This window comes from Calliphora vicina, chromosome 5 (genome assembly GCF_958450345.1).
Source record: "Calliphora vicina chromosome 5, idCalVici1.1, whole genome shotgun sequence".
Classification (NCBI taxonomy): domain Eukaryota; kingdom Metazoa; phylum Arthropoda; class Insecta; order Diptera; family Calliphoridae; genus Calliphora; species Calliphora vicina.
The window spans coordinates 99,612,165-99,638,230 of NC_088784.1; the positions used below are offsets into that span (position 1 = coordinate 99,612,165).

The 26,066-nt window shown below is 28.5% G+C and overlaps 1 protein-coding gene across 3 annotated transcripts in view; it reads right to left on the bottom strand.

The window, feature by feature from the left end:
- LOC135959596 (DENN domain-containing protein 1B) overlaps positions 1-26,066 on the bottom strand; it is a 35,872-nt gene that overhangs the window by 7,832 nt on the left and 1,974 nt on the right. For 2 of the 3 annotated variants that reach the window (XM_065510556.1, XM_065510558.1), the window contains exons 3-8: positions 6,671-6,941; positions 6,546-6,599; positions 6,211-6,471; positions 5,694-6,143; positions 1,393-1,425; positions 626-1,153 (exon numbers count right to left, since the gene is read on the bottom strand). In XM_065510556.1, the coding sequence (XP_065366628.1) occupies positions 626-1,153; positions 1,393-1,425; positions 5,694-6,143; positions 6,211-6,471; positions 6,546-6,599; positions 6,671-6,941 (1,597 nt within the window). The remainder of the gene's footprint in view (positions 1-625; positions 1,154-1,392; positions 1,426-5,693; positions 6,144-6,210; positions 6,472-6,545; positions 6,600-6,670; positions 6,942-26,066) is intronic. The other variant, XM_065510557.1, reaches the window with a different exon arrangement.

Sequence of the window (26,066 nt, forward strand, 5' to 3'; positions counted from 1 at the left end):
TTAAAAACATTGGAAAACATTTTGGGCAAGATAGTTGGATGCTTTTTTTTTTTTTTTAATTTTTGATGTTTCTTAAAATATTAATTAAAATTGACGGTCAAATCAAATTCTAAAAAAGTCCAAATAAGCATTTTGCAGCAGATTGATTGAGAGCCGTAGAATATTTTTGGAAAACTATTTATGCTCCAAATTCTACATTTTATCAATAATATCTTCCCCTCAATAAAACAATAGCGTTTAAGCATATACACCATTATTTTTTATTGCATAATAAGAATCTACATAACATATTCTATATGTGGTCAAAATTTGGTGAAATTCTACTTCCACAAAGTGGGACAAAAGATCAATTGAAATATAACTATTGTTCTAGATGTCTACTAACACAAAAATTTTAAACTCAACTATTGTACTATTTTTTTAATATAAGCTAAAATTTGATATTCTACAAATATCAGTGTTTAGTGTTTAGACATTTTTATTTCAATGCTTTAAACTAACTCATTAAACTTTAACTCCGCCATAGCAAATTCAAAAAAAAAAAAAAAGGTAACAAACAACAACAAAAAAATGTACAAATAACATTTATACAAAGTTTTTAAACTCTAAAAATCTTACTACTTACACTTCTATCCACAATGGGTGTCTTAAATAGAGGATGGTTTTGTAATTCTTGTGATAAATTCATTTCAGACGAGCATAACGAACTTGCCGGACTGACCGTAGGAGAAGAAGCCACATTATTATTAAGATTATAAGAACCAGTTGCAGATTTCGCAAAACCATTTGACTGTATGTGCGTACTCGAGCTAGACATGGCCAAAGGAGTTGGAGCGCGGCGTAAATGTAGAGAGGCACTTGTAATTTGTTCTTTGGACGCATACTGAAAGCCCACAGACGAAGGCCCGGCAACACCATTAACACGTTTACCGAATATAGGAGAACTGGGAGCCGAATGACGTCCCATATAGGATTTTATGGGAATTTCTTTGCCATAGACAACACCATCAATACGATCATGCTGCGAATTCGATGTTAAATGAGAACGGAAATGTGTGGTATTGTGTGCCGTGGTATGCGGTGGTGTTATATCACGCAATTTCGATTTGAAGTTTTTATAAGCATGTATAGCCGTCTGAGAACTTCCTTTCACCTGCAAAAATGTTTGTAATTAAAAATGTTAGTTAGAAGCAAACATTACAAAACAAGTAAAACTAGACAGAATACAATTGTATGTTTAATTTAAAATTAAATAAAGCCTTGTGTAAAACTACTTTATGTTGTTATGTTTTTACTAGATTAGTTTGTAACTAAATACTTAAGGACTAATGTTAATATAAGTATGTTTAAATTAAAAACATTCCTTTTAGTTATTTTTATTTTACCACTCACCGATTTAACAGCGGACTTAACAGCAGGATTAGTCTGCAAAATGTGATTTTTTTTGGATTTTGTTTGTTTTTAAATCAACATTTAAATTAGGATGATTTTGTTTTTATTTATTTTTTTTTGTAAGGAATGGACAGAGTAGTATGCAAGCAATAAAGGACAAACGTTTTAATGTTTTTTTTTGTTTTGTTTTTAAATATATTAAGTTGACGTTGTTGTTTCCGCGTAGGTACATTTCAATATGAAAAGAATACAAAAAAGTACGAGAAAAAATATATATTTGGTTTTAAAATAATTGTCTAAAAACTATAAAGCATTAATTATTTAATGATTATTTGATGTTTGAAAATGATAAAAATAAAAAGTGTAATTAAAAACAAAAAAATATCATATTAAACTAAATAAATAAACAAAAATAAACAAATTAGAAATGATCAATGCAATTAATAGAGCATAAAAACTACAATCAAAATATATTTTACGGTGCATTTGATAAAAGAATTACTGTGCTTCCAACCCAAAAGTTAGTAGAGTTACTGGATAGAAAACTAATTTAGTTTGTAAGAGTTGTATATTTGGAATTTTACGAACTTTTTCTTTATTATTTTTAAGTATATTTAACGGTAGATAAGGTATTTTGCTGATCACAGTAGAGTTGTATATAGTAATTGTTTTTTGTTTTATTAAAATATTAAATTGATTTTAGGCAAAAGTACGAGAAAATATTTAAGTAGCATTAATAGTGTAGGTTTTCTTATTGAAAACTTTATTTAAACCATGTTTTCCCAAATAATACTGGAAAAAAATTAACGAAAAATCATATTAAACAAAATTAAATAAAAGGAGGGGGAAAAAATAAAGAAGAAACATATGTGCAAAAAAAACAAATAACTAGAGAACTGAAAAGCATTAATAAAAAAAATAAAACATTTTTTAAAAGATAAATTTTCTATACACATTTTTTAAATGAAAACGATTAAAAGAAATATTTTCTTTTATGAAACTGAATACTTTTTAATTTGTATGTTTTTTATAAACCGATTTTGATAATTTGAAATATCAAGTCCCAAGTCCGTTGGTTAATTGGGAGTTTCGGAAACCCTATTACAATAACATAGTTTTGTAATACTAAAATACTAATGACTAAATGCTTGTAAATTTAAATAATAAACAAGTAAGTGTTATATTCAGCTGTGTCGAATATGCCCACCACCAATGGGCACCGATTTCTGTGCATTTCGTATAAAAACATTTATTTTGGGTGAACCGATTTGATTCATTTTATATTTTCTATTACAACAAAATATCAGTGGTAAATTTCACTATGCTAGATTCAGTAACAAAATATGTATATCTCTTCTTAATTATTTTTAGTCTTCCGACATTTTGTTCTAAATCATTTTCTATAACAAATATTTCTGATCAATAGAGAATAATTGGGGCACCATTTCATACCCCTCTAGGTCATATAGCTACATAAATCGTCTTAGAATTTTATAAGAATATACTTTTGTGGGTCTATGACCAATATTTATATTTGTTACAAACGGAATGACAAAATCAATATATTTCATTTGCAAATTGAAATTCACATTCGAAAAATAATTGAGAATAAAATATTTCTCAATATGTATTTCCTTTTTCGTAAATAATACTGTTTTTATTCTTAAATGTTTATCAAATCGTGCTCAAATATACTTAAAAATAACCAATATGCAAAATGATTCGAAGTTATCTCGAAAATTACTATTACGTTTTATTAAAGTTTGTTGTTGTTGTTGTAGCAACAGTGATTGCTGAGTTGACAGCCCTTGGCCGAGTGAACTCGTGTCATTCCGGTAGAACCGGCTGTCGTGGGAATGATTATACATATTAAAGTTTGTTCGATATATTGAGTGTATGTATAACTTAAAAAGAGGGATTTTTTTCAAATGTGAAAAATTTGTACAATATAAAATTATTCAAAGTATAGGCCATTGTTAGCTATGACCTTTTCCCATCTTTCTGCCAACATATGGATTCCACGAATCAAGCCAATTTCGGACACTCTGTTCTGAAATAAAGCGTATCACAGAGAGAGCGTTCTGCATAGATCAAAACAAATAGTACTTGGACGGGACAAGGTCTGGACTATAAGGCGGATGAGGCAAAGCTTCCTAAACCACTTCTTTTTAAATAGTTTTAACAGGTATTGCAACATGTGGCCGAGCGTTGTCATGATGGAATATTACGGTTTCATGTCTGACCGCATATTCTGGGCGTTTTTCTTACAATGATCGCTTCAAAAGAATCAGTTATCTTCATGGTTGTCAAACTTTTTTTGGCTGGCCTGGGTGATCTTTGTCTAACGTGTCAAAATCACCACTTATGAACCGCGCAAACCATGTCTCGCATGTTGTAACCAATGGAACACATTCACAATAAGCTTCGGTGAGAAAACGGTGTGCTTCAGCGGCACTTTTTTTCAAATTAATGAAGTAAAGCAAAACTTCCCGCATATGCCGATTTGTTGACACAAAATTCGACACAAAACGTTATTGTTTATACTATAATGTTCAATAACTTAATGAGAATAAATGACAGATATGTACCTTTCAAAATGACATATAATATCATAATGTGAGTGTTTTCCTATGTAGAGTTCAGAACGGACCATCAAGCAATTTCATCTTGAAATTATTCATTTTTTAAGAACTGGATATCAAACATTATTCTCCTTTTCCATTAAATATTAAAATACGATATACTAAAAAATAGAGGGTTGAAGAGCATAATAAATCCATATTTTCAATTTTAATTCGAAATAAGTTGGATAAAAAGTGCTGCCTCGAAACGTTGTATACTGGCATTACTCAGACGTGTAAAAAATTAAAACAAATAAAAGAGTTATACTCGGCTGTGCCGAATCTTATATACCCTTCATCAAAGTATGTTGAAAAATAATTTTGGTAAAAAAATATTTTTGATGAAAAAAATTATTTAGTAAAAAAAAATTATTTTTTTTAGAAGAATGTTTTTGGTGAAAAAAAAATTATTTGGCAAAAAAAAATATTTTTGATGAAAAAAAATTTATTAAATATTTTTTTTTTAAATTTTAAAAAATCTTATTAAAAAAGTTGTCGTGGTTTTTGATTATATCTCCGATTTTCCCGAATTTAAATAGAAACCGAACCAGGACTATAGCGGATATATTGATTAATAAATCATGCATTTAAGTTATCTGGGGGCTTCGAAAGCTTCAATAAACAGACGGACATGACTATATCGACTTCGCTAGATTCTGTACTGCCGAATAAGTCACTCTCAGTTGTTGAAATAAAGAATAGTAGTAGTTTTGGTTTCCTACACTCAATCAATTTGAAGTATTTTTGAAATTAAATTAAAGCATTAAATTAATTCCTTAGCACTACAACCGTATTGACTTCATTTCTTTAGAAATTCATTCTTTACACAAATAATATCTTCTTGAATCATTAAAATTTTCTTGAATTCAAATCTTTTACAAAATAGCTTAACATTTATTGAATGATTAAATTTTTCTTCAATTCAAATCTATATAATTTTTCAAATTTTTCAATTCATTTTGTAATTATATAAAAGCAAAACAAAACTTTATGAAGAAAAGATATTTTAATTCAATCTGTATTAGATTTAGATTAACAAAGGTTGAATGAATTCAGTTATGAATTAATTCAACGAATAATGAATTCTATTTAAATAAAAGCCTTTGAATGAAGCTAAAGAAATTGATTTATGAACTGAATGGCTAAAATGTCTTAATTCCGATTTATGACTTTATTGAAATTCAATTAATTAATACGATGCTCTGAATCTAATTCATTCAGCATATTTTCTATTCGATTGCAACAACTTTATTTACATTAATTTTGCTATCTCTTTTGTATAGTGTAGTGTTTTTTTCCATCTAACCACCATGTAAATTGTGAAAATGCATTTGCTTTGCCAACTCACTATGAAGCATTGTAAAGCATGTGCGGACTAAATATGTATAGAAACGAAACAAAAACACAAATATGGCTAAATAATGACAAATCAAAAGAATTACTGGAAACAAAAACATGAATTTCCTAAAATAGCTGCAAATTAAATATTAAGGCAATTCACGTCACCGTTATTTACCCTTGCTAACATTTGCGCAATCTCAACAACCATAGGTGGTATCATGTATGTTGTGATTGTGCGAAAGTTCGCATTTTCGCAAAAGTAAGAAATGGTGACATCAATAGCTTCATTATACAAAGCGAAAAGCATTTATTAGACGGGGGCAAGAAATTATTTCTTACCTTCTCCTTAAATTGATAGAAACGACCATGTTTTTTGCGCTTTTCCGCATAACGTACAGTTTCCTGTTCAAACTCATCGGAAAATCCTAAACCGGTATTCATCATTTCCAAACGTTCGTCAATAAATTGACGAAATATTTGCAATTCCATCATTTTCCGAAGAAAAGGTCTTAAATGCGATGGTCGTGAATCAATAAATTTGTCACTATTAAATGTTTTGCCAGTATCACGAAATTCTACAGCATCCCTATAACCGCCAATGAGCTGTACCAAAACGCCTAGAAATATTTTTGAAACGCGATCGTTCATATGTTCATTGGTGCGACTTAATTCTTTCTTTAAGTGGGCAACAATTTCGGGAGGCATCGAGTGGACATCATCAAAGGGACTTTCGAAAATATTTGTATCACAGTTTAAAATCACAACATCGCCTAATTCCTCCGGCATCATCTGAATGAGAAAAATATTGTCAGTAATAGAAGTTAAAAAAAGAAATGTGGAAATTTATGATAAATACCGTATTTAATACCATTGAAGGTACACCTATTAAATAAGGCATGGGTGCACTTAAATAATCTTTTAGCTTCATGGGCATCATAGGTATAAATATATGCTGCCATACCATGGGATATAGAAATGCATTGGCCGCTAATATGCACGAAGATAAACGATCTAAACGTTTAGAAGTAAAAATAATACGTCTTTCAGCTAACATGGCCGCAAATACAGCAATCATATTCTTTGGATAAACAAAATTGTAATATAGATTCAAATTGTGCTGGAAGGGAAAAAAAGAGAAAAAAACTACAGTTTCAATATGAATCTTAGTCAAACATTTTTATAGTTTCTCACATTTTGTGGTATACTGGGCAGCTGAAACTGTTTGGGATGTTCAAATATAAAAAGCTAAAAAGATAAAACATAATTATTTAATATAATTTCTATTTATTTTAGAATTCGTTTTTATCTCAACTTACACTTTGTCCTTGACTGTGTGGCAATTTCAATTGACTGCCCACATCTGGTACACCACTATTGTAAGCATCGGTTAAAAATTTATGAAAGTCTTTTGGATCAGTCCTTCTCAGCTCAGCAAGTAGGGATAATAATTTTAAAAATGTATCATGCCATGGCAAGAGTGTGATAATGACCATTGTGGTGGCTGTCTTGGGATCGTGTCGACAAAATCCAAAACGCCATTTTGAATCGTCTGTGGTTAGTACAAAGGAATATATTTGCACGGAATCACTGTAAAAATAATTGAAAAATAAAATGTTTATTTTAAAGCTTTAAAATGTTTTGTATGTTATGTTTTGAAGATCAGAGGCATAGAGAATTATACATATAGACAAGACACTCCGATTTGTCAAACAAAAATACAACAAATAATATTTCTGATACAATAACAAAATACATTGACTAGCATGTATTTTGTTTTTGCAAGAGTTAGGTTTTTGACAACAGACTTAGGTTTTTGACAATTACGTCTCGTCTCTATGTTACCCTATGACCAGAGGTGTTTAAATTTGACACCCTGTATCTCAATTTATGTTCAAACAGTGTGAAAGCTTGTGTCTTCCTGAACGATTTGTTTGTACTTCATATTGCAATCAGACTCTGACATTTTACATCGCATGAAGCTAGAGTACATACAAACATGTAGTATAAACTTATATATGTAAATGTTAGTGTTGAACTTAATTATTGTCTTAAGTAATTTATTAATTAAAACCACAGAAGCATAAATGTTTACTGCAAATTGACGAAAGTTACAAAAACCCATTTCAAAGTCATTTTAAATGCCATAAGTTAAATTTTTTGTAGCCTTGAAAGCTAAATACAGAGTGATTTTCAAAAAAAAAAAAAATACAGTGGTCGACATAAGTCTACGTACGACCACAATTTTTGCCAATTTATTAGAGAAAACCCGGTAAATAAAAAAATAAGAATACAGTTTTGTTTGAAATCTATTTTTATTGCTATGCACTAAAAAAAATTTTGTTGCAATGTAAACATGCAAAATTATTCATAAAAAAAATAAAAAAAAAACATTGACAAAAGTCTACATACGACCACCGCATGTCCTGGTTTATTTTGAATACAATTTATTAAGTCTACAGTTCAAACAATATTCAGTAACTTTGAAAACACTGGTAGAGTTAAAAACAAGCTGCGAAGTGGTCGCCCAAAGAAACTACATCGTAGAGATGTAATCTTCATTTTAAAAGAAGTCAACAAAAACTCAAAAGTAAATACCACAAAATTGGTCAAAGAACTCGCAACAAGATCAAAAGTTATTGTTCATTCACGAACAATTCAAAGAACCTTAAATAATAATGGTAATTAAAGCAGAACTCCTCGTAAATTAGCGAAAGAATCGCAAACTTAGTTTGGAATTCGCCCAAAAGCACTTTGAAAAGGAAATGGAATTCTGGAAGCGTGTTTTGTTTACTGATGAGTTGAAGTATAACATATTTGGAAGTGATGGGAGAGATAAAGTATGGCGCAAAACAAATACAGCAATGGATCCGAAAAATTTACTCGCTACAGTTAAGCATGGTGTTGGCAGTGTGATGGTTTGGGGTACTGTCGCTGCTTCTGGAGTGGGAAAGTTAGTGTTTATTGAGGATAATATGGATCGTTATCAGTACAAATCCATTTTGGAACAAAATTTGAGAGCACCGGTTGATATTTGGATTTTTCAGCAAGATAACGATCCGAAACATTGGTCTCAAATTGTCAAAGATTGGCTACTTTATCATGCCCCATGACAATTGTACACACCACCTCAAAGCCCGGACTTAAATGTTATTGTTATGTTATTACTTGTGAACAAATGTTAAAGGAAATTTTAGTTGCTTCGATGACCAGACGCTTGTAGATGCCCGTGGTGGCCCAAAGAAATATTGAATTTAATGAAAAATGTTTATTTAGTGTACAGATCGTCTGCGAGTTACGAAAATAATGGTCGTATGTAGACTTTTGTCGGTCACTGTTTATATATATTAGGGCAATGTAAAAAATATCTATGTGGATGATTAAAAAAAATCATCTATAGACATCTATATATTAATTAACAGGGAAACCAAAATATGCAAATGCATGTTTTTTCTGGTGAGTCTAATGAGCACATGGATAAGATATTTAAACGTTTCAGAACTATTTAAGAATTTTGGCATCGTTTTGTTAGTGCATATTTTTGCATATTTTACCCTTAAATGCATATTTTTGCATATATTTGTTTTAAGAGCATATTTATGTCATATTTTTGCGTTTTTAGAGCATATTTTACTGTTTAATAGGATATTTTGACTTTAACAAACAAATTTTGTCTTACTTATTTTTCGGTATTGTGTTACAGGTTTTTACTTGCTTTGTTTAAAATTCAAAATTGAAAAATAGATGGCTGTTCATCAAAAAAAAAAAAATTTAAAAAACAAAATATTTTTTTTTAAAATTAAAAAAAAACAATTCGAACATTTTTTTTTCCAAAAAATAAAAAAACTGAAAAAAAATTTTGTTTAGCTAAAAATATTTAAATTTTTTATTTTGAAGAATAATTTGGTGAAGGGTATATAAGATTGGCACAGCCGAATATAGCTCTCTTGCTTGTTTTAATATAAAACAAGCACTATTTTAATAATAGCGCCATCTAAATATCAAATTTTAGTTCTAATTCAAACTTAACCGTTCTAAGTGTTAAAGAAATATTGTCTTTTAAATTTGCTCCTATAACATCAGTTGATGTCGAAAGAACATTTTCTATGTATACAAATGTTTTCAGATCCAATAGACATCGATTTATGTTACTTTATTGTGCTCTTTTTTGAATACCGCTCTACATTGTGAATACCGCTATTGATTTTTTTTAAATAAAAGTATATTTTTTGGGTAAAAATTATATAAAAGTTTGTATTTTTAAGAGCATATTTTTTAAATTTTAAGAGCATATTTTATAGTTTTTACTGCATATTTAAAACGCTTAAAACCCTTTTTTTAGAGCATATTTCTGGTTTCCCTGTTAATTAATAATAACCAAAAATAAAACAAATCTTATATTGTATATAAGGACTGAGATCGAAAAATTCTTATATTTAAAATTATCTAAATTATAATATTCTAAACAGATTTTATTTTAAATCTATGACAGTAATGAAATTGAGTTTTTTCTCTCAAAAAACTTTGAAAGATATTGAAGAAGTATATCCTCAATATTGTTTTCAGGCTTACAATCTTGGAGCAGTCTAATGTACAAGTCTTTTACATGAATTGTATTTACATATTACAATTCATTTAAAATTGTTTACATACAAAAACGAATTATCAACCAATCTCTAAAAATATTGATTTTTACTTACTTCCTTTTGGCTTTTAATCAAGAATATTTTCTATTTAAATTGACTCCAATTATACCCACCCATTACTATTTACTATGCGATTACATTTAACCTCAAAAAAACCATATATAGAAACCAAATAATTGCCCATGTACACGTGCCAAGAAAATGTTGTAGCAAAACGTCTGAAATAAGTCAGTTTTTTTGTTTGTTTTAAGTACAAGTACAACATACAGCGGAACACAATATTTGAATTATTGAAAGTAATTTATTCTTTGTTTCTATAATATGTACAAGCGAATGCAGTCAGTCAAAGGTGAATGCCTCTTGAATTCTAGTACAAACAAACTTAAATAATGGAAATAAAATATTAAATACCTACATACATACAAACATATCTACGTTCAATGCGTTCAATTATAAAATTACAACAGCAACAATAATTTTGTACATTTATTTTGGTGTACTGCATAGATACAACAACAAATAATTTCAATTCTATTTACCACCGAGTTTTATTTACTTTATAATGAGTTTAAAAAAGTCATTCTGTGGTTTAGACTGACGTGAAAATATTTCAAAATCAGTTTGTTTATTTCTTAATGCCGGTATAAAATCATTATAATACCGTTTTTTTAGTTTTTGTTTTTACATTTTGAGTTAACACGAGTGGGCGTTACTAATATTATGTGTTTGGCATAATAAAACATTACGATAGTTAAAAAATTTGAATTTGAAATATAAAATTATATTTGTATCCTAAAATAGAAGAGGAAAAATTTGCAATATAGCAAATAAATACAACACGTTATTATATAATTTTAATAGTCTGAACTTACATTTATTAGGCATCAACATAATTTTGAATAAAACAAAAATATTTTTATGAACTTTGGTCATATCTAAATTAAAATTTTTATCTACATAAATATTTGCTTAGTACTTTTAAAAATTAATGTTGTGTTTTTAAGATAACAAATATGGGCAAGTCCCAGAAACAGTCTACCAACAAAAAAATTAAATTAAATGAATCAAACTTGTAATTTTTTAATTGTAATATTAGATTAGATATGTACATTAGGGTGGCCCCAAAATTTAAGTTGCGGATGTTCCCACCTAAAATGAAAATTTAATTCATTCTAAGACTACGTTTTGAATTTTTTTCGTCCTGGGGTCAATATTTGGCGAGCTGGATCGAAGGATAAAAAGGTCCTTTTTTGAGGTTTTTTACATTTTTTCCATATTTCTTCCAAAGGAAGTATATGTAAATTTGGTATCATATGAAAGGTCTTTGAGAGACGCATTCAATTGGTTAAAAGAAATTTAAAAAAAAAAAATTTTAATTAAAAAATTTTAAAAATTTTCGCCAAAATTTTAGTTTTTTTTAATTTTTTCATAGAATTTATTCAAATACATAGATGAAATTTCTTGATCATAAACATCATGTAATTTCACCGAAATGGTTTTTCTCGTTTTTTAAAATTCAGTCCAGTTCAATGTTTATTCAAATTTGTTTAAACCCAATTTCATCCCTATCTGTTAAGCAGTTTTTCACATGTTACTTAAAATTAACAACAACATTCCAAAGGAATAACATTAAAATAATCATTACAGCGCGATGTATAGTAAATGTTTTAGCTTAAATTTAAATATTCGTAGTGTAACAAAAGAAAAGTATAAGAATTTATACATCGATGGAAAGCTTATAAAATTTGAGTTATTTTGATGCCCATACATATACTATGAATTGAGTACAGAGATTGTCAGATAGGGATGAAATTAGGTTTAAACAAATTTGAATAAACATTGAACTGGATTGAATTTTAAAAAACGAGAAAAACCATTTCGGTGAAATTACATGATGTTTATGATCAAGAAATTTCATCTATGTATTTGAATAAATTCTATGAAAAAATTAAAAAAAACTAAAATTTTGGCGAAAATTTTTAAAATTTTTTAATTAAAATTTTTTTTTTTAAATTTCTTTTAACTAATTCAATGCGTCTCTCAAAGACCTTTCATATGATACCAAATTTACATATACTTCCTTTGGAAGAAATATGGAAAAAATGTAAAAAACCTCAAAAAAGGACCTTTTTATCCTTTGATCTAGCTCGCCAAATATTGACCCCAGGACGAAAAAATTTCAAAACGTAGTCTTAGAATGAATCAAATTTTCATTTTAGGCGGGAACATCGATACCTTATTTTTTCTCCATACAAACGGGGCCACCCTAATGTACATATATTATATTTTAAATATAAACAAAATGTATTTCGATGGTCATTCATACAAAAATTATTACCAAATCCAACTCTAGCTCAGATTTCTTAATTTTATACAAACAAAAATTTAATTTTTTTGACCATTCAATTTAAATACAAATTTATTTCACTTTGAATGGAATTTTTCACAACTTCTCACGGAAAAGGAGATAATTTTCAAGCATCTGGATAATTTGTAACGAGCGTCACGTCTTTCTTTTAGGAATAAGATTTTGTGTGCTTTATTATCCAAAATTCGATAAAATTACGAAAAAAAAACCAGGGGCCGAAAATAACGGGTTCACTTTAATTTAAATGAATTGAATTCAATGGTAAATTCTCATTCGCAGCCATTTAAAAGTAATTTTTTGTGATATATCACTGAGAGAGTGATTTATTCGAGAACAAATAATCTGGATGAGTGATTTATAATTTATTTTTTTCGTAAAGGTCAGCTTGTGACATTTATTTGCGAACATGAAAAATAAATGACAAAAATGCATTTGATGCAAATCAACGCTTAAATATATAAAATTTATCAAAAGATTAAAAACAAATTAAAAAAATTCTCATTTCTGTTACTCAGACTTCATTACTTCATAATTATCATATTATTGCCATATTTTTTTAAAAATTACTAACAATATGTTATTGTATGTAAATAAAAGAGAAAATAACAGGTATTAAGAACTAGAACAAATTAATTGTTTATCTCACATCAAACCATTAAAAAACAACAAAACCAAATAAAAGACATACCAAACCATTTGAATAAAAATCATTTTATGACTGTTATTTTCAGTGATCTATTTTTATCACAAAAATATAAATCACAATTTAGGTTTTTTGGTATTTGGACGAGTTATTTTCGATCTCTGGTATAAACATATCAGAGCTGTATATGAATCATTCTTTTTTGATTTTAATTGCATCATTGCAAATGCAAAATTGTAAATGTTTTTGTGTGTATTTTGTTATTGGATTACGGTAAAATTTTGCATTTGCAATGATGCTAGACCATTCGCACTTAACAGTGAATACCGCTATTATGAATTAGCTAAATTTTGAATTAATTCATTTTACAACAAAATCTTGATTACCCACCATAAATTTGTGGACAAATGTTGGCCGATTTTCGTCATACTTTACTGTATAATTTCAGAGTAATTAGAACTAACGGAGCAAATAATTAATCGAGGTTTAGATTTATTCTATAATATCTATTTTAATTTTAAATTGAAAATACAACCACAATATATAATTTTAATTTGTAATTGAATTGAATTGGAAAAAAATATCTTTTGATATTTTGGGTTTGTGGATAAGAGGGGTGGGAGGAGGGGAGAATTAAGAAAAAACGACGTCTTAAAAGTCATGGTGTTAATCGGCACAAAGTGCAAAAAAAGGAATTTCGGTTAATCGAAAAAAATTAATCGGTTTATTTGTTATTTGAAAATCGGCAATTTTAAATTATTCGAACAGTTAACCGTCCAAAATTAATCGGTTAACCGATTAACGGTTAATCGATTGAATACCCTAATAGCTACCAATGGCCAATACTTTTAATAAATTTATAAATTACCGTTAACGCTAAGCTACCGTTGACGAAATAACAGCAAATACCGTTACCGTTTCGAATCGGTAGCCATCATTTATTTCAACAAATTTTAAATAACTACTTCAACACCTCACGTTTCAATAAAATTTTCCATTCAGTTTTTCTATACATTTATAGAGCTTTTTAATGATTTCATGTTTGAGGTATTTTAAAATTGTACATTATTTAATTACAAATAATTATATACATTTACACTTTTAATACGTTGATAAAAATATATATCGTCACCTAAAATGCAAAAGGGCCTATCAACATTTTTTTTTTAAATTTTACAGGAGAGACAAAAAAACATGATAAAATTTAAAGTGTTGTGGTTACAAATATGATTTGCTTTTTTCAATAAAGTTGTGAAGACGTATGCCTTGATGCACCGTACCAATATCACTTAATGCATTTCAGGTGACGATACGTATTGTATATTTTACTATAAAGGGGTACTCAAACGGTTTATTATTTTCCTTAAAATGAAAATCGCATAATAACGATGTAAAAGTTAAAGAGTCACAAGATAAAAACAAGTAAGAAAGTATGGTCGGTCAAGCCCGACCATATAATACCCTACACTAAGTAAAAGAGCAAAAATATTTTTCTTTTAAAATTTCAATAATTTATATTTTTGAGTGATTTTCGGAAGTGGGCCTTATATGGGGGCTATGACCAATTATGGACCGATCACCGTGAAATTAGGTCGTGTGATTTATGTCTATATGAAAGTTTACTATGTTGAATTTTGTGTGTATACCAACATTTTTAAGCGATTTATGCACGTTAAAGTGATTTTCGGAAGCGGGTTTATATGGGAGCTATGACTAATTATGGACCGATCGTAACAAAATTTGGTGACATGAATTTTGTATATATAAAACTTATTTGGAGCGCAATTTGTGGAGATACAGCCAGCCAGCCAACCAGACGGACGGACTCGACTCAGAAAGTGATTCTAAGTCGATCGGTATACTTTAAGGTGGGTGTTAGACTAATATTTTTGGGCTTTACAAACATCTGCACAAACGCATAATACCCTCCCCACTATGGTGGTGTAGGGTATAATTATGTAAAATTAAAATTTACATATCGTTAGATTAGTGTGCAAACGTGCTAAGTCGCTTTTCACAAATTTTACAAAGGAGACCAAAAAAACGGTCAAAATCATTTGTTTTAAATATTTTTGAAATCTGTTAATGCAGTTTTCTTACTTATTTGATAAGATTAATACAACTATAATAAATGAGTAGCCGCAGAACTAAAGTCACTTTTTTGAAAATTTTAAAATTTTGGGAAATTGATTTTTTCTAGAAGATTTCAACCCAAATATAAAAATACCATAAGATCAATTTGTAAAAAAATTCGAAAAAGTACCTTTTCTTCTGGGGCTCCTCAAATACAGTTTAGAAGACTTATATGTAGATACTTTTTAACATTTAACACCTTTTCTTACTTTGTTATTTGATATGATAATAAATTTCTAAATGATCCAATACATAGAATAAACGCATAGAACGGAAGGAGAGAGTAAAAAATTACTCTCTTATCACACATACGGGTGATACAAAAACAAAATACATGCAATACATTCTCATGAATTAGGTTTCTGACAACAGACTTAGGTTTTTGGCTCTCAGTTACCTATCTAGTTGTTGTCTATGATCCAATATTTCCTTTAAAAAATTTATGATTCATTTTTTTATTGAAATTAAAAAAATTAATAAACCAATAATTAAAAAAAGTTTGACGCTATTATACATATATTTAATAACATAGTTACACTCAATTTCATTTGACTGCGACAATCAGCCCAATTATGAATAAAAATTCCCCGGGAGTTTTTTCGCTTTTTTCATTTTTCCTATTCAAATTCAATGGGAAAAAACTCCAGAGGAACAAACTCCCGCGGAATTTTTAATTCATAATTGGACTGAATAATTTTTTAATTTTTATTTTTTTTCTAGATGTTTCAGATTTTCATAAAAAACATTTTATTTTACTACATATCATAAAAGTATTCCAGTACATTTAGTTAGACATCATACCACCCACATAATTTAAATAAAATATACATACTTTTCTATCTATCTATTTTAATATTATTTATGATATGTTTAAAATTACTTAAAAATCAATAGACAAATCAATCTTTATTTGGAATGTGAACAAAATTAAAAAAAAAGAATTGTTTTTCAATTAGTATTTCATATACGAACATTTTAAACTGGCACACATACTACATATGTATAATTTATGAAAATCTCTCCATACACAACAATAAAAATTAATTCGTTAAATTATAATTAATTAGTTTTGGTTTTGTTTACTGCCTCCTTCGCCTCCTCCTGCTATACCTCTGCTCCCTTCAAAGTTAAGACTGACTCAATTATAACAGTTTGAAATTTAATGCTTCACTTAACCCAACCATATTAAAATTACATGCCCAGAGGTCTGACTTAAAAAAAAATAAATAAAAAAAAACAACAATAACAAATTTCTCAATAACGTTTTATGCAAAAATATTTCATTAGTGAAAATAAACAAATCGAAAACACACATACAGTTTATGTACATATGTACGACTTCATAAGTACCCAGTAGCTCTGGTGAATGATCACATAGCATTTAGGGTCAACACTGGCCAAGATAGAAGTCCGGGAATTCCCGCTCGGGAAATTATTATTTTAACATGCTTATTTAAATTGGCAAAACGTATACCATAATATAGAGGGAAGCAACAATGCGAAAAAGGAAAAAAAATATTGAATAAGGTGGAAAAAAAGTTGTGGTATAGAAAGTAAAAAAGAAAAGTTTGTGCCTTATTCGGCAAGCAAATATTGGGAATATCCGCAGTTAAAGATGATATTATTGAAAAAAATAAAAAAAATATTAAATAAGAAGTTTTGTTGAAATTAATTAAACTAGTACTTATTACAAATGTGACGGAAAAATATGTTAAGCTACAAATGTCGCGTGCTAAATCATTTATTCCAATACACCGATTTTTCTAGAAGCAGTAGAAATTGATTTCTATTTTTTGTATCGTTCGGGATCCCATGTTTATTGCTAATGGTAACAACTAATCGACAAAATATATGTTTTACAAAAAAAATGCGTACCAATGTCGCGTTCCGAATCGTGGAAATTCCAATATATAAATTCAGGCGTGGATTCAGGTTGTGGGGGTAAACAGGAAGTTCCCCCGCCCCCCAAAACCGAAAAATTTTAATATAAAACAGAAAAAAATGTAAAATAAATTTTATTCTATTTTTCCACACCAAATGTTTGAACTGGATCCGTGCCTAAATAAATTGTAATCAGTCAACATTTACAAAAAATACTGTTCTAAAGAGCATACATTGTCCCTATCAAAACTGAAGGGTACATTAACAAATATTAGAGTGTCTGTATTACTTATAAGTATTTTGAAGAAGACGAAAACATTAACAACAAACTAAAATGAAAATTGAATAACACTTTGTCTGATTTTCAAACAACAACGAGTGTTTACGAGTATTAAGTAGCAAGTAGTGATTACTCATTCATTCACTCCTTACTCACTGTAGATATATGTACGAGTAAATATACAGCAGCTGTCAGTTAATTAGAAACCATGAGCAGATTGCTACGATTCAGAAGTCAGTTGTGCCAAAATGAATTCCTGATCTTGATGTATATTCAGAGCATAGTTATATATGAAGTAAAAATAGTTGATAATTTTGTAGACTTATATAAAGGTATTTTACAACGTAGATATCTATTTGTTAAAATTGCAAGCATAAGTTACAAGAATATACGATTTGGTCTATAAATGACAAATGAATAAGCGAAACCTGATTTTACGACAAATCCGATTCTTAGGTTCTTGAGAAATGTTTCTGATCGCATTCATAATTTCATCCCTAATAAAGTTTTTAATTGTATTGGGTGTATGACTTAAAAATGCCTGATTTTCAAAATATTGGCCATTGTTAGCTATGACCTTTTCTCAAAATGAAGCGTATCCCTGAAAGAGCGTTCTGCATCCATCGAAACAAATATTAGTAGGACGGGGCACGGCCTGAACTATAAATCGGGTGAAGCAAAACTTCCCAACCACTTCATTGAAAATAATTTTTAATAGGTATTGCAACATGTGGACGATCGTTGTCATGATGAAGTATTACGGTTTTATGCCCGGCCGTATATTCTGGGCGTTTTTGCGACAAAGCTTGCTTAAAACGAATCAGTTGCGTTCGGCACAGGTACCCTGTGATAAGCTTTTGTGAGCAATTGGTGTGCTTCAGCGGTCTAATTATTTAACATCAACTATATAATAGTGCATTTATGCATTCATATATACATATACACATATATTTATTTGTAAATATATTTGGTGTCAGTAAATGAGTTGTATTAACTAAACAAAATATTTGCAACACTTTATAATACATGTATAGGTATTATTTTTACTGTTGGCCATTTCTAAGCCAAATATGTACAAATTAAATGTGTAAGTTTTATTTTTTCTTTTAATATTTTTTGTATTTCACACTTTTATTAAATTTAATCATCACAATTAGTGTTGCCAGTTTAGCAACTTACTGAAGCCTATAAATAACTTGCAAATAAGATTGTTACATTAATATAGCAGTGGTGGTCCAGGTTCGGTTGCTATTTAAAATCGGGGAACTAAGCAAAATACCAGGACTGCTTCGATTTTGTTTGTAACTATTTTCAACCCGAATTTTTTACCAATTAATTTTTATAAACAATAGGCATATCAAACATCAATGATTGTTGTGAAATTCAACAAGAGCTTGCAAAATCATTGGGAGCTATTCAAGCAGCAATTTCAAAACGCTTGCGAGCAACAGGATTAATCCAAAAGCAGGGAAATTGTGTAACATACTGTTAAGTTTTAACCTTTTCAAAACGTTTGTTTATTTCCTTTAAATAAACCGGATACTTTTGATTGCAAATAAAAGCCGTTTAGTAGTTTAAAAATTGTAAAAATTCTTTATTTATTCAAAATGTACAACAACCACAGAATTAAATAGCCACTCAATGTTTTTTATACACGTTTATAAATTCTCAGAAATACAAACACAATTTATAATGTACACGAATTTACTTGAAAAAACACAACATACTTTAAGGCACTCAGTTGATGTTTATTCGAAAAGCGTCTCTGATAAACTGATTCACGACTGCAACCTCTGCCAATATTTATAACACTGCCATCTGCACTCTAGATTGCTTTTTAACTGTCAAAGTTCGAATATTCTAGATCATACGCCGTCTGTGGTGTACTTTCTACAATGTTCTTTAACTGCGTTGCCATTTGAATTCGAATATTCAGTTACGATTAATGGTCAACTGAAAGCTTTTATTTAATAATGCCCACAGATATGGTACAGTTTGCTATTGCAGCACTGTTATTTGAAAGCATTATGCTACTTTTAAATCAGCCCTTAAAATCGTTATATTTGAATTCAAGTACATGTCCGTCTGTCTGTTGAAATCAATTTTCTGAAGACCCCAGATATCTTCGGGATCCAAATCTTCAATAATTCTGTCAGACATGTTTTCGAGAAGTTTCCTATTTAAAATCAGCAAAATAGGTCCACAAATAGCTGAGATAAACCAGGACAACCTCGACCTTGACCTATTTTTGACCAATATCTGGATTACTAAGTCATTAATATAGACAATATGGATATCTAATGATAGATATTTCAAAGACGGAAAAAATCGGAAAAATATTTTTTAACCCGAATTTTTTTCACCAAAGAAAACTATTTAAAAACCAAAATTTTTTTTAAATTAAAAAAAAATTTAAATTTTAAAAACAATTAAAAAATTTAAAAAAATATAAAATACCAATTCGAAAAATTTTTTTTCCAAAAAATTAAAAAAACAACTTTGGAAAAAAAAATTTTTGTTTACCTAAAAATATTTAAAATTTGAATTTTGAAGTATAATTTGGTGAAGGGTATATAAAATTCGACACAGCCGAATATAGCTCTCTTACTTCTTATACCCTTCACCAGTCGATATAGCCATTTCCGTCTGTCCGTCTGTGTGTTGAAATCAACTTTCTGAAGCCCCCAAATAACTTACATACACGAATGATACATCAATATCTCCGAAATTCTTCCGGCTCGGTTGCTATCGAGAAAATCGGTCCACAAATGACTGAGATATAAGGAAAAAACCAGGACAACCTCGAATTTTTACCTATTTTTGACCCATATCTGGATTACTAAATCATTAATATAAACAATATGGATATCTAATGATAGATATTTCAAAGACCTGTGCAACGACGTATATAAGACCATAGTAAGTTGGACCTACAATGGGTCAAAATCGGAAAAAATATTTTTAACACAATTTTTTTTTCACTAAATATTAAAAAAAAAAAATTTTAAAATTAAAAAAAAAAAATTTTTAAAAATTAAAAAAAAAAATTTTAAAAATTAAAAAAAAATTATTAACTTTAAAAAAAAAATTTTAAAATTTTTAAAAAAAATAAAAAACAATTTCGAAAAAACAACTGGAAAAAAATTAAATTTTGTTTACCTAAAAATATTTAAAAATTTTATTTTAAAGTATATTTTGGTGAATGGTATATAAAATTCGGCACAGCCGAATATAGCTCTCTTACTTGTTTTTTTACTGAATCTGTCTACAAACATTTTTTCATGTAGATAATCGGTATGAAATCTTCTGTACGATTGTGGAAATCAGTAACGACTGCCAATAATATGATAAATGTTAACTAATCATTCTCAGTTCTTTAAAAATATTGAATATCAATTTTAACAATAACTTTGTATTGCTTTAGATAATGTACTGGTTAAATTCTTTCAATACTTTATCAAAAGGTGTTTAAAACAAATTTTATGCGCATAAAACTTTAATAGAGCATATTTCCGGTTTCCCTGTTGATCACTCTTACTTCAAATTTTAGCCAACGGCAATTTTTTTGTACTGTTTTGATCAAACATTTTTACTAATAATATTTCTCAATTTTCTTTCAAATTTATTTTTTTATAATCTGTCCTCGAGGTAAACAATTGTAAGTTTTTTCATATGCGCGTCATATGTTTATGAACTGTAATGTAGGCAGGGGCGTAAATAGAAATTGTACAGAGGAGTGAAATATGATGTATTTCATATACACTCTGTAATTTTTAGGGCGAATTTTATAGTATTTTTGAGATATAAAAAAGGTTGTGAATATGCATAAATCTTCATTAGTTGATTTCAAAAAACTTTTCACATATAGAGTAAAAGATAATCTGATATATTATATGGTTTTTGGAGACTAAAATATAGATCAATATTTAGGTTTGCAACATCCTGATAAATGCTATTATAATGATTACCAACTCTTGACATATTTAGGCTTAAAATTGTTTCATTTCTCAACAACTCACAACTGAAAATTCATTTAATTTATTTTTCATCTAAGATTTTTCACCAGATCGGCTAATCGTCTAGTAATTGATTATTACCATAAAAACGAAAAGAAATTGTACAACTGCTATCCCTGACCTAGACTAATACGTACAAGGTGAAACATAAATTTTCTCGTTGTTGCAACGCCTCTGTACGGAATGTTTAAAAAGTATTTATTTTATTATATTAATGTTTTTCTTTGCTGCCTTGCCCAGTCAGTCATACAATTGTATATAAAGATATTGTTTTTGTTGTATTGTGTGCTCATTATCTTATTAAAAATATGTCTTGATTTGGCCTACAGTGTGACACTTCATTTGTGTTTTGAATTATATTCGAATACATATGTACACAAAAACAAACATACATACATATATCTAATTATATTTATTTGCCAACATTTTTTTAATAAACAAAATGGCCAGATAGCTATTAAATAAATCATATGAACTGTGTTCTATATACTTGTTTTGATTTGGGTGTTATTATTAATTCATTCGCCAGATAACAATTGAATTCAATATTTTGTATGTGTTTAATTCTTTAAATATATCAAGCAATAACAAAAAAAAGTGTTTAAATATTGAGTACGTAAATATTTGTGATGGGAGTTAATCAAATTTGAGAATAGGAAATGCAATGTGGTTTTCCTTAGCATTATGATGAATATTTATTACTTAGGATTTATCCACAATTCTGGCGAAGAGAGCTGTATTCGACTATGATCAATCTTATATACCCTTCACCAAATTATACTTTAAAATAAAATTTTTAAATATTTTTAAGTAAACCATGATACAACAACATAAGGTACACCCAGTAGAAAATAAATTCTCAATTATACAATTCTTGTAACGTCAAACAAAAGAAAATATAAAAAAAAATATGAAAAAAATCAAAGTTTGACGTTATAGGGCTAAATATTGAAAACTCTCCCTAGTGATTCTACCTTCTACAATTATTGTATCATGAGGTAAACAAAATTTGTTTTTAATTTTTTTTTTAAATTTTCGAAGGTTTTTTACAAATTTTTTTGTTAATTATTTTTTTAAATTTATTGAAAAAAATAACAATTTCTGACAAAACAATTTTTTCGTGAAAAAAAAATTCGGGTTAATATTTTTCCCGATTTTGACCCATTATAGTTCCAACTTACTATAGTACTATGTACATCGTTGAAAGTACTTTAAAATATCTATCATTGGATATCCATATTGTCTATATTAATGACTTAGTAATCCAGATATAGATCAAAAATAGGCCAAAAATCGAGGTTATCCCGGTTTCTTCCATATATCTCAGCCATTTATGGACCGATTTTTTCGATTTTAAATAGCAAACGAGCCGGAAGAATTCCCGATATATTGATGTATGAATCATGTATGTAAGTTATTTGGGGGCTATGAAAAGATGATTTCAACATACAGATGGACATGGCTATATCGACTTCGCTATCTATAATGATCCAGAATATATATACATTGTGGGATCACAAATGAAAAATGTAGAAATTACAAACGTAATGACAAACTTATATACATATAACCTGCCACTTTTGGTAAAAAAAATATTTTCCCGATTTTGTCCCTCCGAATTTCTATAGCCTTATATACGTCTCTGGAAAGGTATTTGAAATATCTATCATTAGATATTCATATTGTCTATGTTAATGGCTTAATAATCCAGATATAGGTTAAAAATCGAGGTATTCGTGGCTTTTGCTTATATCTTAGCAATTTGTGTGTCGATTTTCCCGAATTTAAATAGCAACCGAACAGGGACTGTAGCCAATATATTTATGTATCAATCATGTAAATTATTTTTATATAATGAACCCTTTATTCATAAAAAGAATATCAATTTAAATAATGTTTTAAAGCAAAATTTTCATATAAAATTTGATTTTAAAATGTTTAAATTTAAAAATTTGTTATAAATATGTCCTTAAATATTTTATTTATTTATCTTGAAATTATATAACCAAGCCTTAGGGGCCATTAATGGCTAATAAAAGCTACTAAATATATTAACTTTTATGAATGTTATTTAGAGGCTTTGGACAGTTGATTTCAACAGACATAAGGACATGACTATATCGATTCCGTTATCTGTAAGGGGTCGCAAATGAAAAATGTAGAAATAACATATTAAAAACTTATATATAATCGTATCACTCATGGCGAAGGGTATAAAAATAAACTAATTGTATTACTGAAGAGGGTATTGAATTGTCGGTTTGTGGTTAATAGGTGTATTGTCAGATAATTAGTTAACTAAGAACAGATTATTGTACTCATTGTAGCTGGTGTTCACATAGCTAATTATACATGCGCTTCTTTGACGCATCTAACAGGCTGACGAATTAAAATCTATGTTGTACTAATTGTATTTCTCTTAGGATACGCATATAGCTAATTCGATAACCAGAGGAATTGACCCGCCAAATCTCTTGTTACCGTAATCTATTTCGACGCTCAAACCACTTAGTTGGTTTTTAAGGGCAATGCTACACGTTCAATATATATTGACCGCGATCCAGTATCGCGATATTTATTAAACGTGTAGCATACTGTATTGATGGATCGCGATCCAAATCGCAGAATAACCTCATTTTGCGTGATCCATTTAAATGGATCGCGATCCAGATATCACAATATATATTGAACGTGTAGCAGTGCCCTAACAGTCATAACGATGGATGTTTGTTTAAATATTGTTCTAATAACATTCCAAGAAGTTGCTGAAAAAAATCGAAAAGTCAAAATTGATTACGTGATTCCAAAACGTCGAAAAGTCGCCTAAATCCGTTTTTCTTATTAATAAATCTAGGAACTATGTATATATTATATAACGTTAAAAATCGAAAAGTCGAATTTTCATATTCGAAAATTAATACTTTTTGTTTCAACTATACAACTCTACCAAGGAGCTAGTCTGATATTAACAATAAAACAATTTCTATTGCTATAAAAATTGTTTTTATCATGTTTATCTATGACACAGTGTGATCTAAACAATTATAAACAAATATACACACTCACTTCAAATGAGTAATTATAGTAAATAAAACTAAATTTTAAAAATAAACAATAAACAAACAATTTCGAAACTTAATATGTAGATGGCAAAAATACAGAGGCTAATAATAATATGAAAGAAAAACTTAAAATATACTTGAGATACTTGAAGCTAGAATAAATGACGTTAAACGCATAAACAAACAAACAAAAAATTAAAAAAAACAAGTAAGAGTGCTATATTCGGCTGTGCCGAATCTTATATACCCTTCACCAAATTATACTTCAAAATTTTAAATATTTTTAGGTAAACAAAATTTAGTTTTTTTTTCCAGTTTTTTAATTTTTTGGGAAAAAAAAAATTTTCGATTGTTATTTTAATTTTTTTTTTTTAAATTTAAAAAATTTTTTTTTTTTAAATTTAAAATTTTTTTTTTTTAAATTTTAAAAATTTTTTTTGTTGTTTTTTAATTTTTTTTTTTTTTTAAAAAAAAATTCGGGTTAAAATTTTTTCCCGATTTTGACCCATTGTGGGTCCAACTTACTATGGTCTTATATACGTCGTTGCAAATGTCTTTGAAATATCTATTATTAGATATCCATATTGTCTATATTAATGTCTTAGTAATCCAGATATAGGTAAAAAAATAGGTAAAAAATCGAGGTTGTCTTGGTTTTTTACTCATATCTCAGCCATTTGTGGACCGATTTTGCTGATTTTAAATAGCAAAATTCTCGAAAGCATGTCTGACAGAATTATTGAAGATTTGGATCCCGAAGATATCTGGGGTCTTCAGAAAACTGATTTCAACAGACAGACAGACAGACAGACAGACGGACAGACAGACAGACAGACGGACATGGCTTAATCGACTCCGCTATCTATAAGGATCCAGAATATATATACTTTATAGGGTCGGAAATGAAAAATGTAGAAATTACAAACGGAATGACAAACTTATATATACCCTTCTCACGAAGCTGAAGGGTATAAAAATCCAGCTAAAACGATTCAATAAATGTATGAATGAATGAATCATCAGCCACAAATAAGAGTATAAACATAAAAACAAGAAAAAAAGCAAGTAAAAAATTAATAGACCTTAAGAAAAATATAAGAGTTATATATGTAGTTGATATCAAATTTAGTTGCGAAAAAAATAACCCAAGATGTGTAGAAGGTCTTGGTAACTTGTTAATAGGAAAATCAACAGTAAACAGTGAGACAGACAACAACCTGACTTGTATATTGAGAAAAAAAAAGTAAAAGGAGGGAATCATAAACTATAAGAAACACACACAGAAAATAACAAACATTTCAGCTTAAGAAAACAAGATCTTTTGTTTTAATGTTGTTTTGTAGAGCAGCGTGCCACCAATTAAACAGTTTCGGCTGTACTACAAAAAATACAGATTTATTAAGCATTTCGAAAGTGTTTTTAGTTTAACCAACAGAGATCAGTTAAGTTTTTAAAAGTCAGTGTAAAAATTATATTAAAAATAGCAAAACATTTTTATATTTAAAAAAATAAAGCTTCTCTATATTATTAAATTTATAAAATTTGAATCCAAATTAAGATTTTATTTGTTATAATATCAATAGTAGTTTTTACACTATAGTTTCAGAACTATCTTAAGATCTATTCCTAATCTACAATATTTTAGCATTATTTCAAATATTCCTGGTACGAAATGAAACATTTCGA